The sequence below is a fragment of the Corylus avellana genome, chromosome ca6 (genome assembly GCF_901000735.1).
Source record: "Corylus avellana chromosome ca6, CavTom2PMs-1.0".
Taxonomy (NCBI): domain Eukaryota; kingdom Viridiplantae; phylum Streptophyta; class Magnoliopsida; order Fagales; family Betulaceae; genus Corylus; species Corylus avellana.
In genome coordinates, this window is record NC_081546.1 from 4,660,221 (window position 1) to 4,681,239 (window position 21,019).

General features: G+C 36.0%; 2 protein-coding genes and 1 pseudogene across 2 annotated transcripts in view; all 3 read left to right on the forward strand.

Annotated features, from left to right (window-relative positions):
- Positions 1-899, forward strand: part of LOC132184029 (laccase-14-like) — a 13,860-nt pseudogene extending 12,961 nt beyond the window's left edge.
- A 9,382-nt stretch (positions 900-10,281) lies between these two features.
- Positions 10,282-14,316, forward strand: LOC132184932 (laccase-14-like). Its single transcript, XM_059598723.1, is given in 8 exon segments — positions 10,282-10,380; positions 10,821-10,972; positions 11,850-12,094; positions 12,652-12,777; positions 12,907-13,507; positions 13,601-13,658; positions 13,661-13,964; positions 14,073-14,316. Coding segments are annotated over 8 exon segments (1,782 nt in total). The 3' UTR covers positions 14,270-14,316.
- A 2,494-nt stretch (positions 14,317-16,810) lies between these two features.
- The window catches only part of LOC132184496 (exocyst complex component SEC6-like), a 26,257-nt gene continuing 22,048 nt past the window's right edge, over positions 16,811-21,019 (forward strand). The window contains exon 1 of the mRNA XM_059598147.1: positions 16,811-16,843. The gene's annotated coding sequence lies outside the window, so the exon portion shown is untranslated. The remainder of the gene's footprint in view (positions 16,844-21,019) is intronic.

The window sequence follows — 21,019 nt, forward strand, 5'->3', positions numbered from 1 at the left end:
TATATCACAATTGCTCTGAATGAGTTTCCCTGTCCAAATGCATCATGTTCTGGGGTAGCTGGAAATAAGATGGCTTCAAGCTTAAACAACATAAGTTTTTTAAACCCGAGTACTGATATATTGCTTGCCTATTACAGGTATTTTTCTATTATATATCTTTTTCTTTCCTTCTGTTTGTCTACTTAATTAGAATTTGCTCTAACTAACATTTTATTTCAAAATATGAGCATGCAGGAACTTGAGTGGAGTTTACACTGAGGATTTTCCAAACTGGCCGCCAGTTTTTTATAACTTCACTTAGAGCGTTTTGCCGGACAATACTACAATACCGACGCCGGGGACCAAAGTCAAGATTTTAAACTACAATGAACAAGTGGAAATAACTTTTCAAGATACTAACGTATTGAATGCATCAGCGATTCATCCACTGCACATGCATGGGTATAACTTTTACGTGGTTGGATCAGGTCTTGGCAATTTCAATAATGAGACTGACCCCAAAACCTATAACTTGGTCGATCCACTTGAAGTGAATACTATAGGAGTCCCCAAGGATGGATGGGTTACCATCAGATTCAAAGCAAATAATCCTGGTAATTAAGCTCTTTAACTTTGGGAAAAAAATTAAATTAAGAAAACAAAAGTCAACGATACAAACATTTACACTAAGTACTAACATTGGATGCTTTAATTTATATCAGGCGTATGGTTTTGGCACTGCCATTTTGATCGACATCTTACCTGGGGCATGAGCACTGTAATGATAGTGAAGGATGGCGGCACACCTGAGACGAGTATGCTCCCGCCCCCCTCCTAATATGCCCTCCTGTAAAGTACCCAACAAAAGTACTTGGATTGAAGACTTTGGTGATTCTGATGAACAAGTTAATAAGAATTGATATGTTATATGATAATATATGACATGGGATGACAGTTATCTATTTTAATTAAGAGTTTTAATTATCTATTTTATCTATTTTTAGTTTTATTATCAGTAGTTTGAATATTATTTATCTATTTTTATGAAATCAACCGTCAATTTATTTTTAATTTTTTAGTTTTGTCCCCCCTTGTAATATTCTAGTTTTGCCCATGTCAACAATTATCTCAAAATTCTAATGTGACTGTTGAATTCTATAACATCAGCTTCATTGATGAACTCTTGTACCTTGCTCATCAATTCCTATAGATTTGCTCGGTGGTTTCCGCGCCATCTTCTTCATCACCGGCTCTTTGGTCAAGAGTCCATGATAAATCGCCGAGTATATCAGGTCATCTGAGGGTTCTTCAATTTCTGTCTTCTCTAGGTTGAACCGAGTTATGAATTGCTTCAAGGTTTCATCACTGCGCTGCTTCAGAGTCGGCAAATAGGATGGTGGTTTCTTCCGGATCCATGAAGTCATAAATTGAGTTAAGAATACCCGGCCTAGATCCTCAAATTTGTCGATTGAGCCCGGGGGTAGCTTCATGACCCAGTTTCGAGCACTTCCTGATAAAGTGAGGGGGAAGGCCCTACAAGCCACCTCGTCTGGGATGCCAAGGAGGCGCACATGTGACCTAAAATCTTCCAGGTGTTCAACTGGATCTCTGACACCCTTGTAACTCATCATAGGAGGGGCCTTGAATTTTTTAGGTAACCGGTATTCCTCCACCCGCGGAGAAAAAGGTGAACCGATTCCCTGCAACATCTTCTCCTTGAAGGTGTCCTTCCCTTTATTCTTCCGCTCCATCTCCAGGTTGGTGAACCTCTTGTCAAACTCTGTCATCCTCCTGTTAAGTTCGTCATCTCTATCTTGGGTACTACCGATTTTGCTATCATCCACCCAGTTTTCCTCCTTTTGGCTTGCATGCTGCTTGAAGTTGTCTTCTTGGTGTCCCCCTCTTGGTTGATTATGAGTGCTAACATGGCTGTTGTGCTCTTCTTCGTCCCGCCTACCACGAGGTTCCTCGCGATGAGACTGCTCTGATACTCGTAGACGGAGTTCTGCGTTTTGCCGTGTCAGGGCTTCGATTTGCGTTGCCATTGCCGCAAAGCGTTCAGCATCTCCCCTTTCCAATTGACGGGGAGGTATTTTGTGTTGAACCAGTCCCTGCTGAACTATGGGATCAATAGGGTTGATGCTGATAACTGGATCTATCGGGTCAATCTGGCCGGCGTGATTGACCAATTTCGAATTAGGCTGGATCAATGGACCAACATGGTTGGCTATTTCCGTTCGCGACTGTCGGATTGCAGCGCTTCCCGAGCGCGTTGTGACCACCATGGCGGAATTTTTTCTTCCTTTTTGCTTTTTGCTTTTTTCCTTATCCGGGATAGAGTATCCCGGAACGTAATAATTTGGAATAAGAATTACCTTATTCTCACAACCAATCAAAACCAAATTTGAAATTTAAACCAGAATAGCCTATTTCTAAACTAGAATAGGAATATAAGTTTAAATCGGGATAACCTATTCTTAAACCAAAATAGGAATACAAACTTAAATTAGGATAACCTATTCTTAAATCAGAACATAAATATAAATTGAATAAGAAAAACTTATTGTCAAATGCCAATTTTCTTCTCCAAATTCCTCCAACGTACAGCCCTTCACGTGCTATTATATTTTCTTTTATTTCTTTTTTCTTTCTTCTTTTCTCTTTTTCTTTCTTCTACGAGCAGTAGCCGAATGTGTGCAGATCCGGCGGTGCGTGCAGGTCCGGTGCTCAGGCAGTGCTGCACAGTGGCGGAGCCACGTTGCCCCTTGCCAAGGATTTTAATTTTTAATTTTTTTTTTTTGGTTTTAACCCACGGCACCCTTCAAATAAAATAAAAAAAGAAAAAAAAAATTTTACAAAAAATTCTATTTTTTTTACCCTCAAAATTCTTTTTTGTTTTAACTCACGGCACCTTCAAAAAATTGTTTTAACCCACGGCACCCTCAAAAAATTCTAGACAATTTTTATTTATTTATTTTTTATTTTTTGTATTTTTATCTTTTTTTTTATAATGTCGACATGTTACATTTTTAATATATCAATTTAAGTACATATTTATGAACTTTTATAGATATTTTTTGTAATGCATATATTGTGTGAATTACTAAATTTTTAGGGTAAAAAAAATTTTTAAGACGCAAAAAAAATTTTAATGTCACATCCAATACAAAATGACTGGCTCCACCACCGGTAGTGGAGGACTTCTTTCGTAAGGCACGAAACAGTGGAGGACTTCTTTCGTGCATGTACTTTTCACAGTCCTCTTTCGTGCATATCCTTTTCACAGGGGTAGTGGAGGACTTCTTTTTTAAAAGTCATGTCCAATATGATTATTGCAGTAAAAGATAATTTCAAGAAATGAGTGATAACAGGAGACCAATGCCACTCACGTTTATTCTATTCCCATACCAACACAACTTGTCAAACAAGGGAATGAAATGTGTGTATATAATTGGTTCACTTTCCGTTTGTTAAAGGCTTTAGAGGTTTTAGTGAAAATATATTTTTTTGACGTAAAAAAAAAAAAAAAATTTATTTATTTTTTATTTTTTGGAAAAATGAAAAAGTATGGATGTTTTATACGAAAAAGTGAAAATTTTTTATTTTGTAATGATTTTTTTTAACAGTAATAAAAAGTGATTTGTGTAATATAAAAAGTAAGAATGTTGAGAAAATGAAAAAGTAAGATAATAGTATCAAGTCTCAAAGGCCTTTGCCAAACGAAACCTAGAAGTTGTTTGTTATCAATTTGTGAAAAAAAAAAAAGAAAAGAATAATAATTAGTATAAAAAAGTAAAAATAATGATATTAAAAAGTGAAAATTTTTGTTTTGTGATAATTTCTTTATTTGAATAGTAGTAAAAAATAAATGATATGATATAAAAAGTAAATCAGTGACGGAGCCACGTTGCCCCTCACGGCACCCCCAAGGATTTTAATTTTTAATTTTTTTTTTTAATTTTTGGTTTTAACCCACGGCACCCTCAAAATAAAAAATAAAGAAAAAAAAAATCTTTTTACAAAAAATTCTATTCTTTTGACCCTCAAAATTCTTTTTTGTTTTAACTCATGGCACCTTCAAAAAATTGTTTTAACCCACGGCACCCTCAAAAAATTCTAGACATTTTTTTTTTTTGTATTTTTATCTTTTTGATATAATGTCGACATATTACATTTTTAATATATTAATTTGAGCACATATTTATGAATTTTTATAAATATTTTTTGTAATACATATATTGTATGAATTACCAAATTTTTAGGATAAAGAAAATTTGTAAGACGCAAAAAATATTTAGTGGCACCCTCAATATAAAATGGCTGGCTCCGCCACTGCTGCAGGTCAGTGATGGGCTGCTGGGGTGAATGGGCGATCTTCAGTGATGGGTCGGTGATGCCTATCTGCGAACGGCAGTGGAGGGTCTGCAGCAATGGTTTGGCGAAGTTGCGACCTGGAGGCCGGCGGTGCTGCTGTTTGAGTGCGATAGGCGATGCTGTTGTTAGAGATTCCGACGATCGATGGTCACGGCCGTGCGGGTCAGGTGGTGAACGGCGTGACTGGCGATCTGCAGGGGTAGCAGCGTCACAGTGTCGTGGGTTTGCAGGTCTGGCGGTGAGCGGCGCAACCGGCGATTTGTAGGGAAGTGCAGCCGGCGATCTGCAGTGGAGCGTGATCGGCAATGACTGTTGAGGGCTGGTGCTTGGAGGATTGTTGGTCCCGGGTCTGTGGCGAACAGCAACTTTGAAAACCTGCGGGTCCGGCCGTGACTGCCGTGGGCTGATCGTTTAGGCTTCAGTGAACGTGGGTCTGCAATGTAAGAGGCAGATCTGCTATGGAAATGCACACCGTGATGAATAAATTTTTGTTTATGAGAAACGAACAATTGTTCTCACATGCGGCGCCAAACTCTTATAACAGTTTTCAACATGGTGGATGCGCTTTTTTCGAAGTTTTCAATACGTCGTCGTGGGTCCCGGGGAACTTTGATGTCAAAGTCAGAAAGTTTCTAAGAAAAATATTGTGCTTTGGCGCACAATAATTCAATATACTCAATAATATGTGTGAGGATATTTTAGGATCTTTTAGTACCTTGTGTAAGGGTCTATTTATAGGCTTGGGCTGTAGAAGTAGGCTTGAACTAGCTTTTCTTATTTAAGTTATATTGGAAGTTCATAGTTGAGATAGAACTCAACAGCTATCAAGTAGAGATAAATCTTCAACAGATATCATGTAGAGATAATCTTGAGTGGTCATCTTGTAAAAATAAGTATGTCGTCTCTATTCCAATATTATCCTGATTGGAATATAAGACTATTAATTAATTAAATAGCTCTTACTATTTAATTAATATCTTCATGGGCATATCCTTGGCCATTGGGCCCATAATTTGGTGTGCTTGTAGTGTGAATTTATTCCCAACATGTGGCAAAAGTAACATTGTAATTTAAGGGCATATGAGATAACCTCAAATCAGTTTTTTTGGGGGCAATCTTACCTTAAATCAACGTTATTAATACTAGTGCCACCCTCGGAGCTAACAGAATTCGGAACAACTGAGAAATTTAGGAGATGAAAAGCTGTTGAAGATGGAGAGATAGTTTAGAGGATTGAAGAAATTCAAAGCAGGCCATCGGGCTTGCATGATTTTATATGGCTTATCATATTGGCAGTGTTTGCCAATGGTCTAGGCTGATACTGTAGGGCCGGTACTGTAGCACTTTTTTAGAAATATGTGTTTGATTGGTTTTAGTGAAAATGTTTTGTGGGAAAAAGTAAAAAATATATTTTATATGAAAAAATGTAAAAAAATTGTTTTGTAGTGATTTTTTTATTTGAATAATAATAAAAAAAAATGATTGATGTGGTATAAAAAATAAGAATGTTAGAAATAATTTTGAAGTGAAATAATTTATTTTTTTTTGGGATTGAGGAAGGGCTTGGTATAGTACCAGCTCATGCCATTGGCAAACACTGTCATTTTGTTAGTACCAAAAAAAAAAAAAAAAAAAAAAAATTACAAAGATGTACTGCATCCACTTTTGGTTTGCAATAGTTTAGTAATGTAAAAAAAAAAAAAAAAGAGTTTGACTTTTGAAAAAGAAATGAAAGAAAATGATTGTCAAACATAGCATTTGCACGAAATTTTATATGAAATATGTTTTTGGAGTTTTATAAATTATTCAGGGTTTTTTTTTTTTTTTTTTTCGTTTTCATTTTTTGGAGGATTTTAGTTTGTAAATTGCCCCTTGATAGTATTATATATGTTCATGTAATTAAATAAATCTAGTTTCAATCTTGTAATGCCCCTTCAGATAAATAACTTACATAATAATATATTCTATACCTTCAACCCACCCCCTCAAAAAAAAAAAAAAAGAAGACTAATTCATCTTTCAAGTAGTAATTTATGATTCATCAATGGCAATTTCTATTGATATCTAACTTTCTTTCTCTTAGCTTTGAATCCGGCACTAGAAATATGGCAGCAGTTTTTCAAAGCATAATATAGTACAAACATTAATGGCACCATCTCACCTAAAACATTAAAAATTTCAGAAAAGTCCAAATACACTTTCCTGGTGTACAACTGTACATGTGTTGTGTTTACTTTTTTTCTTGATGTACATACACAGGCTGGCAGCCTGGCATAGTGGGCCTAGTAGCTTTAGGCAGTCTTCGAGACTTATAGTGTTAAACTGTAAAAAGTAAAAACAGCTGCAATAGAACGGGAAAAAGCTGATCAATACCGAAGTTTTCTTTTATACTATGAATATGTTCTTGACTTCTTCTATTTTTTGTATTATAAGATAATTTTTTTAATTATGTTGTTTCGATCTTCAATAAACTATATATTTGGCGTACGCGTTTTCATACAGGAAATTAGATCATACAGTGAATTATTGATCCTTCGATATATTATATATTAGGAAACCACTTGTAGCTTGTTAGCAGAAACCTCTTGTTTTGTGTAACTCAACTTGTAGCTTGTTAGTTGTTTCTGTCATAGTGTGAACACCAAGCTTATTAATTTCCATTTTCGCAACAAAATGTTGAATGAATTTCTTACAAGTAATTTAGTTACCTATATAGAAAGGAAAATAATTAAGAAGTTCAATTCAGATTCTATACTTAATGATTTTAGTTCTCTAAAAGTTTGTAAGTTGCAATTTTAGAATCTTTGTTTTTGCATTTTTGGTTTTTGTTTTTATATTAGTACCTATACATGTGTTATCTTATTAATATTATCAATATTGATACATATTTATGAAGTTTCACCCATATAATTTTTGTTACACACATTGTATGTCCGCCACTGAACATTAAGGCTAAGTAGGGGCCTTAAAAGTTAAAAGACCAAGAACAAAGTGCCAAATCATTTGGTACAACATCCACATCATTTTTAAGGGGTGTCAAAAATTATCGGGAAACCGGAACCGGAACTGGAATCGAAAAACCGGGGAACCAGTTCCGGTTCCTATTGGGAAAAACTAAAAATCGGAAACCCCAGTTTCGGTCCCGGTTTTTGGCACCCGGTTTTAACTGGGAATACTGGAATCGGGTGCATATATATATAATATTATTTTTTTAATATTTTTTATATATATGTATTAATTTTATTTTTATTTTTATTTTTATTTTTACTTCTGGGTTTTCTTTCTCTCATCTATTTCTCTCTTTTTTTTTATTTTTTTTTATAAGTATCTATTTCTCTCTTTCACTTCCACTTCCGCCTCCCTTTCTCTACCTCTCTTTTTACTTTAGGGTTTTCTTTCTCTCGGATCACATTTCTTGTTCATTTTCCACCATTCTGAACAATCCTACCTACAGGCCTAAAGCTTTATCACAAAATACACCCAAAAAATTTGCATCCTACACCAATCCCATCAGAATCTTAAATCTTATTTCAAGCTAGAACACACCCAAAAAGGACAAATGCGAAAAAGGGTATGTAAAAGAACCTGTAATGCTTCCAATCTATTGGTTTCCAGAATCAAATAAAGCTTCAATAACCTTTCAAACTGGAAATTATCACTAACATTTACTCAAAGACTCGGTTTTTCATAAAACAAGACTAAATCTTTCTATACTGGAAAAAAAAATGTCTACTTGAAGAGTAAAACTCAAATGACTTGGCCAAAACCGGTTACCCGGTCCGGAAAACCGGGTGGAAACCGGAACCGGCCGGCAACCAAGACCCCAGTTAACAAGGACCCGGTTTCCAGTTCCGGTTTCCCAAAACCAGGAACCGGGGTACCCCGGTTCCGATCCCCAATTTTGGCCGAAAACTGAAAAATCGGACCGGGTTAACACCCCTATCATTTTTCCAGGCGTCGAAAGCGAATTGAAACAAGTGGCGACAAAAGTAGGACAAAAATAATGCCAAACAAGAATATTATTTTTCAAAAAATTCAACTTCTAACATTTTTATTTTTTATATTATATTAATCTTTTTTATTATTATTCAAATAAAAAAATCACTACAAATTTTTTTTTTTTTTTTTTCATATCAAACATTCTTATTTACTTATTTTTTTTACATCAATTAATTTTCCTTATAGTGAAAAAGCTAAAAGCCTTTGCCAAATAGACCCCAGAGTTTCGAGAGCTATTTATAGCCTTGATGTCTTGCCACCAATTCATTGGAATATAAAAATTATGGGTGAAAAGACGGTTACAGTTAGGGGTTAATTGGCTAAAACCACTAATTGTAACCGCTTAGGCAGTTATAAGTAAAATCGGCTAACTATCTAAGAGGTTAATTGCTAACCGCTTTCTAAAAAAAAAAAAAAACAAAACAACGCTTCTAGATTTTTATACATTTTTTTAATATTTAAACACAAAAAAATGTCGTTAACATTAAAAAAAAATGTTGTTATATATATATATATATATATATATATAGCTGTTAGCGATTTTTTCAAATCATAAAGCCACTAATCGCACCATCTTAAACAGTTAATAATTTTGTTTAATCGCCTTCAAAAGTGATTAGCGGTTAAAACACCCGTTATTTCAACCCTGATAAAAATAAAAGATCTACTAGGTTGAGTACTTAGAAAAAGCGGCAAGTTATCGGGGTACTTAGAAAAAAAAATTCATTACAAAATTTTTTGCTTCACTTTTGCAAAGATACTTATTCTTTAAAAAACCAAAAAAACAGTTTTTGGTTTAATGCTTTTTTTACAACATAGAGAGCAAGAAAACAGTAAAAAAAATTTTAATTTTTGGGTAAATATATTATAAATTCCAGAGTTAATGCGCCAAAACTGTAAAATCCCTAAATTTTTTTTTACTCCCTTGATCAATCGAAAATGCAAAAAATTCCTACAATTAGATGTTCCTCAGATGTTTAATGCCTGTCAGTCCCAAACTAAACGCACCGTTTTGCCACGTCAACATATTAATTTAATTTAAAAATTAAATCTAAAAAAAAATAAAAAATTGAAGGGGTGGCCAGCGGTGGGGCTGCCACCCCATGGGTGGTTTGGGGTAGCCGCAAGCCACCCCAGGGGTGGGCAAACCACCCTAAATTTTATATTATTTCTATTGGAGTTGAATAGAAGGGAAGATAAGCAGAAGACAGTTTGTTAATAGATACTCGTCTGATATAAAGATTACAAGTTTGTTTGTTTATTTGGATGGGCAAACCATCCTAAATTTTATATTATTTTTGCTGAAGTTGAATAGAAGGGAAGATAAGGTGAATATCATATAGAAGGGAAGATAAGCAGAAGACAGTTAGTTAGAATGATTACAAGTTTGCTTGTTTATTTATTTGGTTATTCATTTTACAGAATAAATCTAAAAGGTGAATATCATATAGGAAAGAAACTGATCAGCAACAAAGATACGATGATAAAGTTTCTGGGTTGAAAGTCATGTCCATTTCTACGACTTTTTGGTAAACGTTACTCCAAAGTTTGCCCCATTTCATACGTTTTGTAAATGGCATCAAGCTGCAGTGTGCGCAAGCTTGATGCCCTTTTATTGTCGTAGATCGATGTATAGCATGCACGTGATACAATTGGCAAATCGAGGCTCCTGCAAAAGGCTTCGTCTCAGCTACATGTCCACCATACAAGCACAAATACTATTAGGTAGAGACTAGATCAGTTAGTTCACATACGGAGGATCTATTCGGATACAGTGCATGCAGGCCTAGCCTGCAGACTGCAGGTAATTAACAAGAAGTCATCCCAACCCAACTGCATTTCAAGACAACCCGAAGACAATAATATATAAATAAGACAAGAAAATAATGTTTGCCAAGTAGTATACGAAATTTGGCTGAGGATTCGAAGATGGGTGGTGATCTGTTCTCAAAACTCCTCTTGCTTGCTTGTCTGAGTGGCTGTTTCTTTTCCCTGGCTCGATGTGATGTACATTACTACGACTTTGTTGTAAGTCTCAAACCCATCCATGATCCACCCTCCTTATTGTTATATATATTACAATTCTATTCAAATATTCATTTAATAATCCTTAATTACATGTCACATTATTTAAATATAGTATAACTTCATGTTTAATTTTAAATAACATGATAATCTATACACAGAAACTGCCATGGGAATGAAAGAAATGCGTTGCGCTTGCTATGGAAAAATATGCAATTCCATTTACAATTTTATAACTTTTTTTATATCGCTTTTATCTTTTATACACAACACATGGTCATCAAATTAAATAATTTAGTAAAATAAATGCTTGTCAAATTCACAGTGTACGTGTGGGCTTATTTCAAATTGGTTGTGAAAAACAATCCCGTGTGTCAATAGATATTTTGTGTGCAGTTATTTTATTTCATTTTGGTTTCCCTTATTCCTCTTTCGTTTCGCAGCTACGGGAGAAAAATTTTACGAGGTTGTGTAGCACAAAAAGCATGTTGGTAGTAAATGAGAGTTTTCCAGGACCGGTAATCCGTGTTCATAAAGGGGATACGGTGTTTGTTAATGTTCGCAATGAAGGATATTATGGTTTTACAATTCACTGGTACTCTCTCTCTCTCTCACCTAATATCCATCTATAATTTTATTTTATTTGGTTTAGCATTTTTTATTATATAATTTGAGGTCATAATATATTATAGTTCATTTGTTTTTATATAATTCTCCTTTTCCTCGGTTAGTCTTATTTATTTGGGAAAACTTCACTTTAGACCTACGCGGGTCTAGCTGTGACCCACGCTAGGTCTCGGCTAGAGACTCACAGTGGGTGAGCAGCAGGTCACAAGGCTAGAGAACCCTTCTACTTTTTTTTCTTTTTTTTTTTTTTTTTTTTTTTAAAGGGTAAATTTGAAATTTTATAAAAAAGTCAGAGGTATAAACGTTTTTATCTCACTTTTAACGTTTAAAATCTAACGGAGGGGTTCAAATTGATTGTAATTGAAAGTTCAGGGGTTCAAATTGAGAGGTTTGGAAGTTTTTGGACTTATCAAATAGCGTGTAATTAAGGGTATAAAATGAAGTTTCCCTATTTCTTTTCTTGATAACAATTCTTTTTCTTCATTCGTAGAAACAAAGTTCTTTTCTCCTCATAGAATAGTTATCCTAGTTTTCTCTTAAGCTAGGCAGCGAGAAAGAACAAAACCTTTAGAAAATCATAATTAGCACATAGTTAATTAGCCTTATTTCTATGTTGAAAGTCTTGTAGGTTTACAAATTTCTTTTAATTGTTCATAAAATATGTTGAATTTTTTGAATTAATTAATATTTTTTTATATGTCCACCATGATCACTAATAATAAGAGGGCAATATTGTAATAGAATAACCGTACTAATAATGTGGTGATAATAATAGTGATAATAAAGATCATGAAATAATGATACACATCGATAATTAATAAATAAATGCAATATGATGTTCACAGGCATGGAATCAGCCAACCGAGAAATCCATGGTCAGATGGTCCAGAGTATATCACACAATGTCCAATAGAACCAGGTTCAAATTTTACGTACGAAGTCATTCTCAGTACTGAGGAAGGAACTCTTTGGTGGCATGCCCACAGTGACTGGACGAGATCCAGTGTTCATGGTGCCATTGTTATTTATCCTATTGAAGGAACGACTTATCCTTATCCAAAGCCCGATGATGAAGAGATTCTCGTCCTCGGTACATTAAGTTTTGTGAATCATTTATCTAGCTAGCAAGCATTTGGAATATTTCTTTTATATATGTTTACTAATTGTCAAATGGTATATATATGGGTAAAGTCCACTTAACCCTCTTTTACTACCACCCCAATGACAATCTACCCCCCAAACTATCAATTACGACAATTTACCCTCCAAACTACTAAAACAATGACAATGTACCACCCAATGCTAGCAAAATGATGAAATTACCCCTATTGAATTTTTAATAAGACAAAAATACCCTTAAAATTTTGAAAAAAAGCTAAATTAAATTTTAATATTTTTGTTTTTATTTTAGCAAGGGTAATTTCATCATTTTTAAAAAAATTGAGGGTACATTATTATTGTTTTGGTAGTTTGAGGGGGTTAAGTGGACTTTACCCTATATATATATATATATAGTTTAAAGAACTATAGTGGTGCAGAACTGGTAATATATTTAATTTAATTAAACTGATAAAATCCCTAAACCTTAAAATGCGTCGTGTTGGGTACGTATATACCACATACATATATACATTGTTGTAAATGCAGGATCTTGGTTTCTTGGAGACGTTAACGAGTTAGTTTACGAGGACCTCGAAATCGGAGCAGACACCCCGGAGTCAGATTCTTTTGTCATCAATGGCCAACCGGGAGACTTATTACCATGCTCTCAAGGTACACAAAATTATAAATTGTTATGAAATCATGATAGCAGTTTGTTTTTACGTTCTATGCATGTAATGTTATTAATTACGAGAATAATTAAGGACCAAAATATTTGGTTTTTGTTACTTGCTTATACAGAATCAACGTACCGTTGGGTGGTTGATTATGGGAAAACATATCTTGTCCGGATAGTTAATGCAGCCATGAATGCACAACTCTTCTTTGCAATTGCTAACCACAGCCTCACAGTTGTCGGGATGGATGGGAACTACATAAAACCCGTAGTAAGAGATTATTTAATGATTTGCTCCGGACAAACCATGGACGTCTTGGTAACAACAAACCAATCTTTGAGCCACTACTACGTTGCCATAAGACAATATTTTGATGACATGCCACAATATCAATTATATGATAAAACAAATGCTACAGCAATTCTTATGTACAATGGCAACTATACAGCACCCGAGTATCCTATCTTTCCTTCCAACCTTCCATCCAACATGGCCCTTACTGCTGCAAACAGATTTTTGAAAGGCCTTAGGAGCTTAGCAAGCAAAGATCACCCAGTAAACGTTCCACTAAACATAACTACCAAAATGTATATCACAATTGCTATGAACCAGTTTCTCTGTCCAAATGCATCATGTTCTGGGGTAGATGGAAATAAGCTTGCTTCAAGCTTAAACAACATAAGTTTTTTAAACCCAAGTACTGATATATTGCTTGCCTATTACAGGTATTTTTCTATTATCTTTTTCTTTCCTTCTGTTTGTCTACTTAATTAGAATTTGCTCTAGCTAACATTTTATTTCAAAATATGAGCATGTAGGAACTTGAGTGGAGTTTACACCATGGATTTTCCAAACTGGCCGCCAGTTTTTTATAACTTCAATTCACTTAGAAGTTTTTGCCGGTCAATACTACAATACCGACGCCGGGGACCAAAGTCAAGATTTTAAACTACAATGAACAAGTGGAAATAACTTTTCAAGATACTAACGTATTGAATGCATCAGCGACTCATCCAATGCACATGCATGGGTATAACTTTTACGTGGTTGGATCAGGTGTTGGCAATTTCAATAATGAGACAGACCCAAAAACCTATAACTTGGTCGATCCACTTGAAGTGAATACTATAGGAGTCCCCAAGAATGGATGGGTTACCATCAGATTCAAAGCAAATAATCCTGGTAATTAAGCTCTTTAACTTTGGGAAAAAAATTAAATTAAGTAAACAAAAATCAACGATACAAACATTTACACTAAGTACTAACATTGGATGCTTTAATTTATATCAGGTGTATGGTTTTGGCACTGCCATTTGGATCGACATCTTACCTGGGGCATGAGCACTGTAATGATAGTGAAGGATGGCGGCACACCTGAGACGAGTATGCGCCCGCCCCCTCCTAATATGCCCTCCTGTAAAGTACCCTACAAAAGTACTTGGATTGAAGACTTTGGTGATTCTGATGAACAAGTTGATAAGAATTGATATGTTATATGATAATATATGACGTGGGTTGACAATTATCTATTTTAATTAAGAGTTTTAATTATCTATTTTTAGTTTTATTATCAGTAGTTTGAATATTATTTATCTATTTTTATGAAATCAACCGTCAATTTATTTTTAATTTTTTAGTTTTGTCCCCCCTCGTAATATTCTAGTTTCGCCCATGTCAACAATTATCTCAAAATTCTAATGTGACTGTTGCATCATTTTTATTTTTATTTTAGCAAAGAATGATCATTAAAGGGTTGGTTGAGACTGTACATCAACATTATGGAATAATTGCGCGTAGTGGCAAAGCCAAGATGTTCATTTAGGGGAGGCAAACAAATTTTATGAATAAAAAAAATAAAGTTAAATAAATATTAAAAAAATATAAGGAGAAACTTCACTTACTCCCTACAAACTTTCATGCTTTTTGTAGACACCCCTCCATCGTTCAAAATCTCTCACTTTGGTGTATCCAATTTTTATTTCCTTTCACTTTTCCCATTCCATTAGGATTTTCTGTGAAATTGTAACGGAGCACTTCGCACTTGCCGCGCATGTGGAAATTTTTTAATGAAATGCCTGTTTTACCCCTGAACCCATTTGGACAGGCCACATGTCTTTCTTCTTTGCTTCTTCGTTTAGTTTTCTACCACCATTTACCTCCTCTGCTTTAGCTATAACTTGCTCTTCCTGTTTTGCTGGTGAGTCTTTATAGGCTTTCCCCTATGGCATTGATTTGTTTGTTTAAGCAGAAAAGTTAATTTGCTTTTCTTGTTAATTTTCCTTCCTGTGATTCTCTTTTTTCTTCTGGGTTTATTTTGGAATTTGATTTTCTGGGAGTTCGCGTGCTGATCCTTTCGCCTTTTTGTTGATCATATCCTGTGGCTTGAATAGAAAATTCTCTTCCGGTTTTTGGAGCTTCGAATTCCTCAATCTGGTTTCTTTCCAGAGCCCAGAAAAACACTAGTCTTTTTGGGCTCTGGAAAGAGGAAAAACGGGAAAAAAAAACACACCAGCAAATTGTAAAGAAACAGGGCAATAGAAACATGGAAAAGAGGAAGATGAAAAGGGTGTCCCTATCTAATCCATTTCGTTTGCCTTTTTAATCTCTTCCATGCCCACCAGCCCCCGTCTTGTCCCTCTCCATAATATCACCGCCTCAAATTTCCTTTCTACACCTTTAGCATAGCAGAGAGACTGAAAGAGCTTGAGACACGGTGAAAAAATGGTGACTGGGTGGAGAAGAGCCTTCTGCACATCCATCCCCAAAGATAGAGAAACAAACAAAGTGTTATCATCAGAAAAGCATTGCGAGAATAGTAGCGCCATTCAGAGCCCAAAAATCAGCTCCAAGTTCGGGTTTTTCTCCAACCCATCTACGCCTCGCTTGCAGTCTTAGCCGGTCTCCAGCCCCAGCCTCCGGTGCTGGACCTCCGCCACCACCGCCTAACCCACTTCTTCGTTGCTGAACAGCCCAAAACTCCAATGCAAAACCTCAACCACCCCAAAGAAAAACAGCAGCCCCAGATTGTTCCGGCAAGACCTCAAACTTTCCCTTCTACAGCCCAAGTCCTCCCCTGCCCAGTCTTTTCAAGAACTCTCCCGCCAACTCGAGCATGAGTTCGACTCGAGCGTGAACGCAAGTGCCGAAATCGAAGGTCTATTTTTTTGTGACTTTCCTCTTCTTTCAGAGGATGAAATGGTGAAGACGAGGGTTTTAATCGAAGAAGCAAAGAAGAAAGACACGTGGTATGGGTTCAGGGGTAAAATGGGCATTTCGTTAAAATTTTCCCACATGCGCGGCATGCGAAGGGCTCTATTAGATTTCACAGAAAATCCTAACGGAAGGGGTTAAGTGGAAGAAAATTCAAGTTGGATACACCAAAGTGAGAGATTTTGAACAATGGAGGGGTATCTGCAAAAGGCGCGTAAGTTCATGGGGGTAAGTGAAGTTTCCCCAAAATATAATTAACAGAATAAGTAATTTTGTTTCTATCACTAGAATGATAATCGCAAATTTGTTTTCTTAAGCAATGATCTTGTGATAATTTTGCTAAATCTACTTCAACACGAGCTCGTTTAGGATTTGATTGGAGCTCAATGAAATCGTTGTTTTTCTCCATAATCTCAGATAACTACAATTAGCGAAAATGAGGTGGGCTCTCCAACAAAATACCCAAAATAAAGTAAAAGAGTAGGACAATAATTATTAGAATATATTTGAATGATGAGATCGATTTGATGAAGATTCACTGATGAGCAAGGCAAAAGTGTACCTAACCTTGATTGCTCTCTATGGGTTAAAAAGGATCAATTTCTCCTTGGTTGGCTAAATCTTACTCTTTATGAGTCTGTGCCTTACAATTATATATATATATATATATATATATATATATATATATAGAGAGAGAGAGAGAGAGAGAGAGGACATAAATTTCTTTCAAATCAGTCTGGAGAAAATTCATTTAAAATAGTGCTAAGTGTCTAAACATTTAAAATGCACATATCTTATCTTATCTAGGGGTGCAGGAGTGCAGGAGTTACTCATCAAACTATATCAGAAAGGTAAGGGATTTTAACCATTTCTTATCTTTCACTTGTGGTTCTTATCTTACCATATTTGACGATCTTGGGGTGCAGGAGTTTTGTTAAGCTTTATCAGAAATGGAAGTAATTTTTACTCTTAAGGCATGTTTGGTATGCAAGAATAGACCTGGAAATAGAATAGCTATTCCATTATTTGGTTGTACCACCATTCCTCCCCTAAAATGGGGAATAGTACTTATTCCTCTAAAAAATGTAAGGAATAGCTATTCCCCCATAAATGGAATAGCCCTAAAAGTGTTTTTCCGAAAAATACGCTTTTTTTTTTTTTTTTTTTTTTAATTTGGTTTTGGGCACAAAAAAGAAGAAGTAATCGTTCCCCATGGGGGGCCTACCACCTCAACAGAAGCACTAGGGGTGGTTGCGGCCACCCCCGATAGCTCAAGGGTGGTCATGGCCACCCTCAATGGTGCATCAAGGGTGGTGCGAGCACTCGTATAACGCCTCACTCCAATGACATAATATTGTCCGCTTTTGGCTCCCTCGAACCAAACTTCTCAGGAGGTCATCTATCCTGGTACTATTCTCGCATAAGCACGCTTAAGTGCGGAGTTCTGATAGGGATTTGAGTGTATCATCAACATGATTCACCTTGGTCATGTGTATAATCCACACTAGACCCATCATCACTCTTCAAAGAAGCGGTGAATGCCATGAAACTGCCCTTGTCATTGAGCTGATTTGTGTCATCAGATGACTCTCTCTTAAAGTGACATTCATGGCTTTGCCTTTGGACCTTTTATACTTAGGACAATCAGCCGTAATATGTCCAAATCCTAAACACCCTTGGCACGTGATGCCTGGAGTATTCTTCTCTTTTTTACCCTTGAACTTTTTCTTTTCATGAGAACTCTCAATGTCATTCTTCAATTTTTCACCAGATGTAGGTTGAGTATTCTCCTCTTTCTTGCCCTTGAACTCCTCTTTCTTACCCTTGAACTTTTTCTCGTCATGAGAACTACCCTCAGCTTCATTCTTGAATGTCTCACCAGATTTAGGGGATCTGCTAAAGTCACCTTTCCTAAGTTTGAGAAACTTTTTGAATCTCATGGCAAGTAATGTCAAGTCCTCATCATCAGCGGAATTATTGGCCTCTTCCCTCACAATTTTTGAAGCCAAGTTATTTTTCTTGGGTCGAGGCAAGGTGAGTTCATAGTTCTGCAAAAAACCAACAACTTCTTCAACTTTTATGGTATCAAGGTCTGTGCTTACCTCATTAACAGTGACCTTAGGTCTAAATCTCTCAGGTAAAGACCTCATAATTTTTCTAACAATCCTATTGTCAAGAATTTTCTCTCCTAGGTTAAAAGAATTATTTACAATATCATTGATACAAGCATAGAATTCATCAAAAGTTTCATCATCCTTCATTCTAATCTCTTCAAATCTAGAAGTCGACATATGAAGTTTTGAATATTTTAACCTTTTTTTTTCCCCTTCCATAGATGACTTCTAGAATATCTCATGCCTTTTTGGCAATTTCACACGTTGAAATTCTCTTGAACTCATCTAGTGAAACAACCATAAAGATGGCATGTACCCCTTTACTGTTCTAGTTGCATTCGGTCAATTCATCCTTAGACCATGTGTCAGTATTAGTAGTGGGTTTATTCCAACCCCTCTCAATAGAGATCCATGCGTGTTTATCCAAGGACTGCGGGAACACTCTCATGCGAATCTTTCAGTGGGTATAATTATTGTTGTTGAAATAATAAATATGAGGGAATATAAGCGGAAGCAATATAGAAAATAAACACAAAGAACTTACGGGTGGTTCGGTGTTAGACACCTACGTCCACCACTCGGAATACCCTTAAGGGCTACATTGTGCTCATTAACTTGATTTGTCTACAATACAAAGGTCCCTATTTATAGGGTAATGTCTAAATACAAGTTTGGTAATCAAATCTCCTTGATTTGATTACAATCCTAATATATGATTATAATCAACCCATAAATAGAGAATATTTCAATATCAGCATAATTATGAAATATATGGAAAATATAATATATTTTTCATATGTTCTAACATCTCCCCTCAAACTCAAGGTGAAATATTCTGGAACCTTGAGTTTGAAATCCAAAACAATGATGACAATGGTGGCGGAGGCCGAGAACAAGCCGTAGATGGTGGTGACTGCTGGAGGAGATGGAGGCTGGTAGGCAGCCAGTGACGGCGGCAAGTGGTTGGTGAATGCAGATTCAAAAGGGCCAACAATGGGCCAAACTCCAAAAAGGGCCGACAACGGGCCAGAGCTGACAACGAGCCAAACTTCAAAAGGGGCTGACAATGAGCCAAAAATAAAAAAGGGGCCGACAACGGGCTAGGGCTGACAACGAGCCAAAAATAAAAAGGGCCGACAACAAGCCAGGGCTGCCAATGAGCCAAAAATAAAAAAAAAGGGGCCGACTACGGACCAGGGCTGACTAAAAGACAAAAATAAAAAGGGCCGATAACGGGCCAAGGCTGACAATGAGCCAAAAATAAAAAAGGAGCCGACTATGGACCAGGGCTGACTATGAGCCAAAAATAAAAAGGGCCGACTTGGACCAAAAATAAAAAGAAAATGAGCCCACTTGGGCAGTTATCAGATCGGCGCACCGAATCTGACCGGCGCGTGGCGCGCGTGATGTGTCCACTTGGACAGCTTCTTCTTCCTTCCCTTTTTTTTTTTTTTTTTTTTTTTTTTCACCAGTTTCTCCGCGCCTGTCCCCTTCTTTCTTCCTCTTTCTCTGCATATTTTGCTGCAATAGAAATGGCCATGCATGAATGGAGGAAAGGCGCTGGCATAACCGGAGGAGCAGCTGGACGGCGCGGAAGCCGAAGACTAAGGCCGGCAGTGGCTTTCTTCGGCGTGGTCTGAGTGGTGTTTGTGGGTCGCGGCCTGGTGGACGGTGGGATGACGCCAGATGCAGTGCCGGTTCCGTTGACTGGAACGGCTGGAGATGCGCCAGATCTGGCAGCTTGAGCATGAGAGAGACCACCGAGGTCTTGGTGAGAGGAGTTGGACGAGGATGGCTGGGCAAGCTGCCGGAGGAAGATGATCTGGTCGTCTCCGGGGATGACTTATCGTGTAACTGTTTCCCTTCTCTATATGCGTGAGAGTGTTTTTTTTTTTTTTTTTCAAGAAACAAAACAATAGATTGAAGAAAAATATATAGTTCACAGGACTATTAGATCGACTAGCGTAAGCTAATAGCTATGATACCATGTTGAAATAATGATAATGCTGAAATTATAGCGGAAGCAAGAGAGAGAATGAACACAAAGAATTTACAGGTGGTTCGGTGTTAGACACCTACGTCCACCATTCGGAATACCCCTAAGGGCTACATTGTGCTCATTAACTTCATTTGTCTACAATACAAAGGTCCCTATTTATAGGGTAATGTCTAAATACAAGTTTGGTAATCAAATCTCCTTGATTTGATTACAATCCCAATATATGATTATAATCAACTCATAAATAGAGAATATTTAAATATCAGCATAATTATGGAATATATGGAAAATATAATATATTTTTCATATATTCTAACAATTGTCATCAAAATAAGGGGAACTGATTGAGATTGAAACGTGATAAAGGGATCAAGGATCACACTAAGGCCTCGTTTGGTTTGCGGATTGTCTAGTCCATTGGAAAAGGATTAGCTATCACTGGGATTAGCTACCACTGGGAATAGATTAGCTAGTCCTACTCCTTTGTTTGGTTGTAACGCTGGAATAGACTACCTAATCTCATTCTTTCGTTTGGTACAATGCAATATGTTGATGAATAGAATCGTATTATGATCTTATTTCCTAAAATACCCTTATAATATAAATACAATTTATATTATTAAGGACTTTCATTCTTTTCTTTTTATTGAAAGATAAACGATTTTACTATAATTTTTTTTTTTAGTTATGTCATGTATATATAATTTTATATATAAATATACACACTTGAACAAGTATGAATAACCTGTGTTCAAGCGTGTGTGTATATATATATATGTACGCTTGAACAACTTGTGTTCAAGCGTGTATATATATATATATATATATATATAACTGAATTAAAAATCAAGCTGAGAAAGTATAGAGAAAGAGAGATGGAGAAACATAATTAAAAAAATAAATAAACCCTAAAC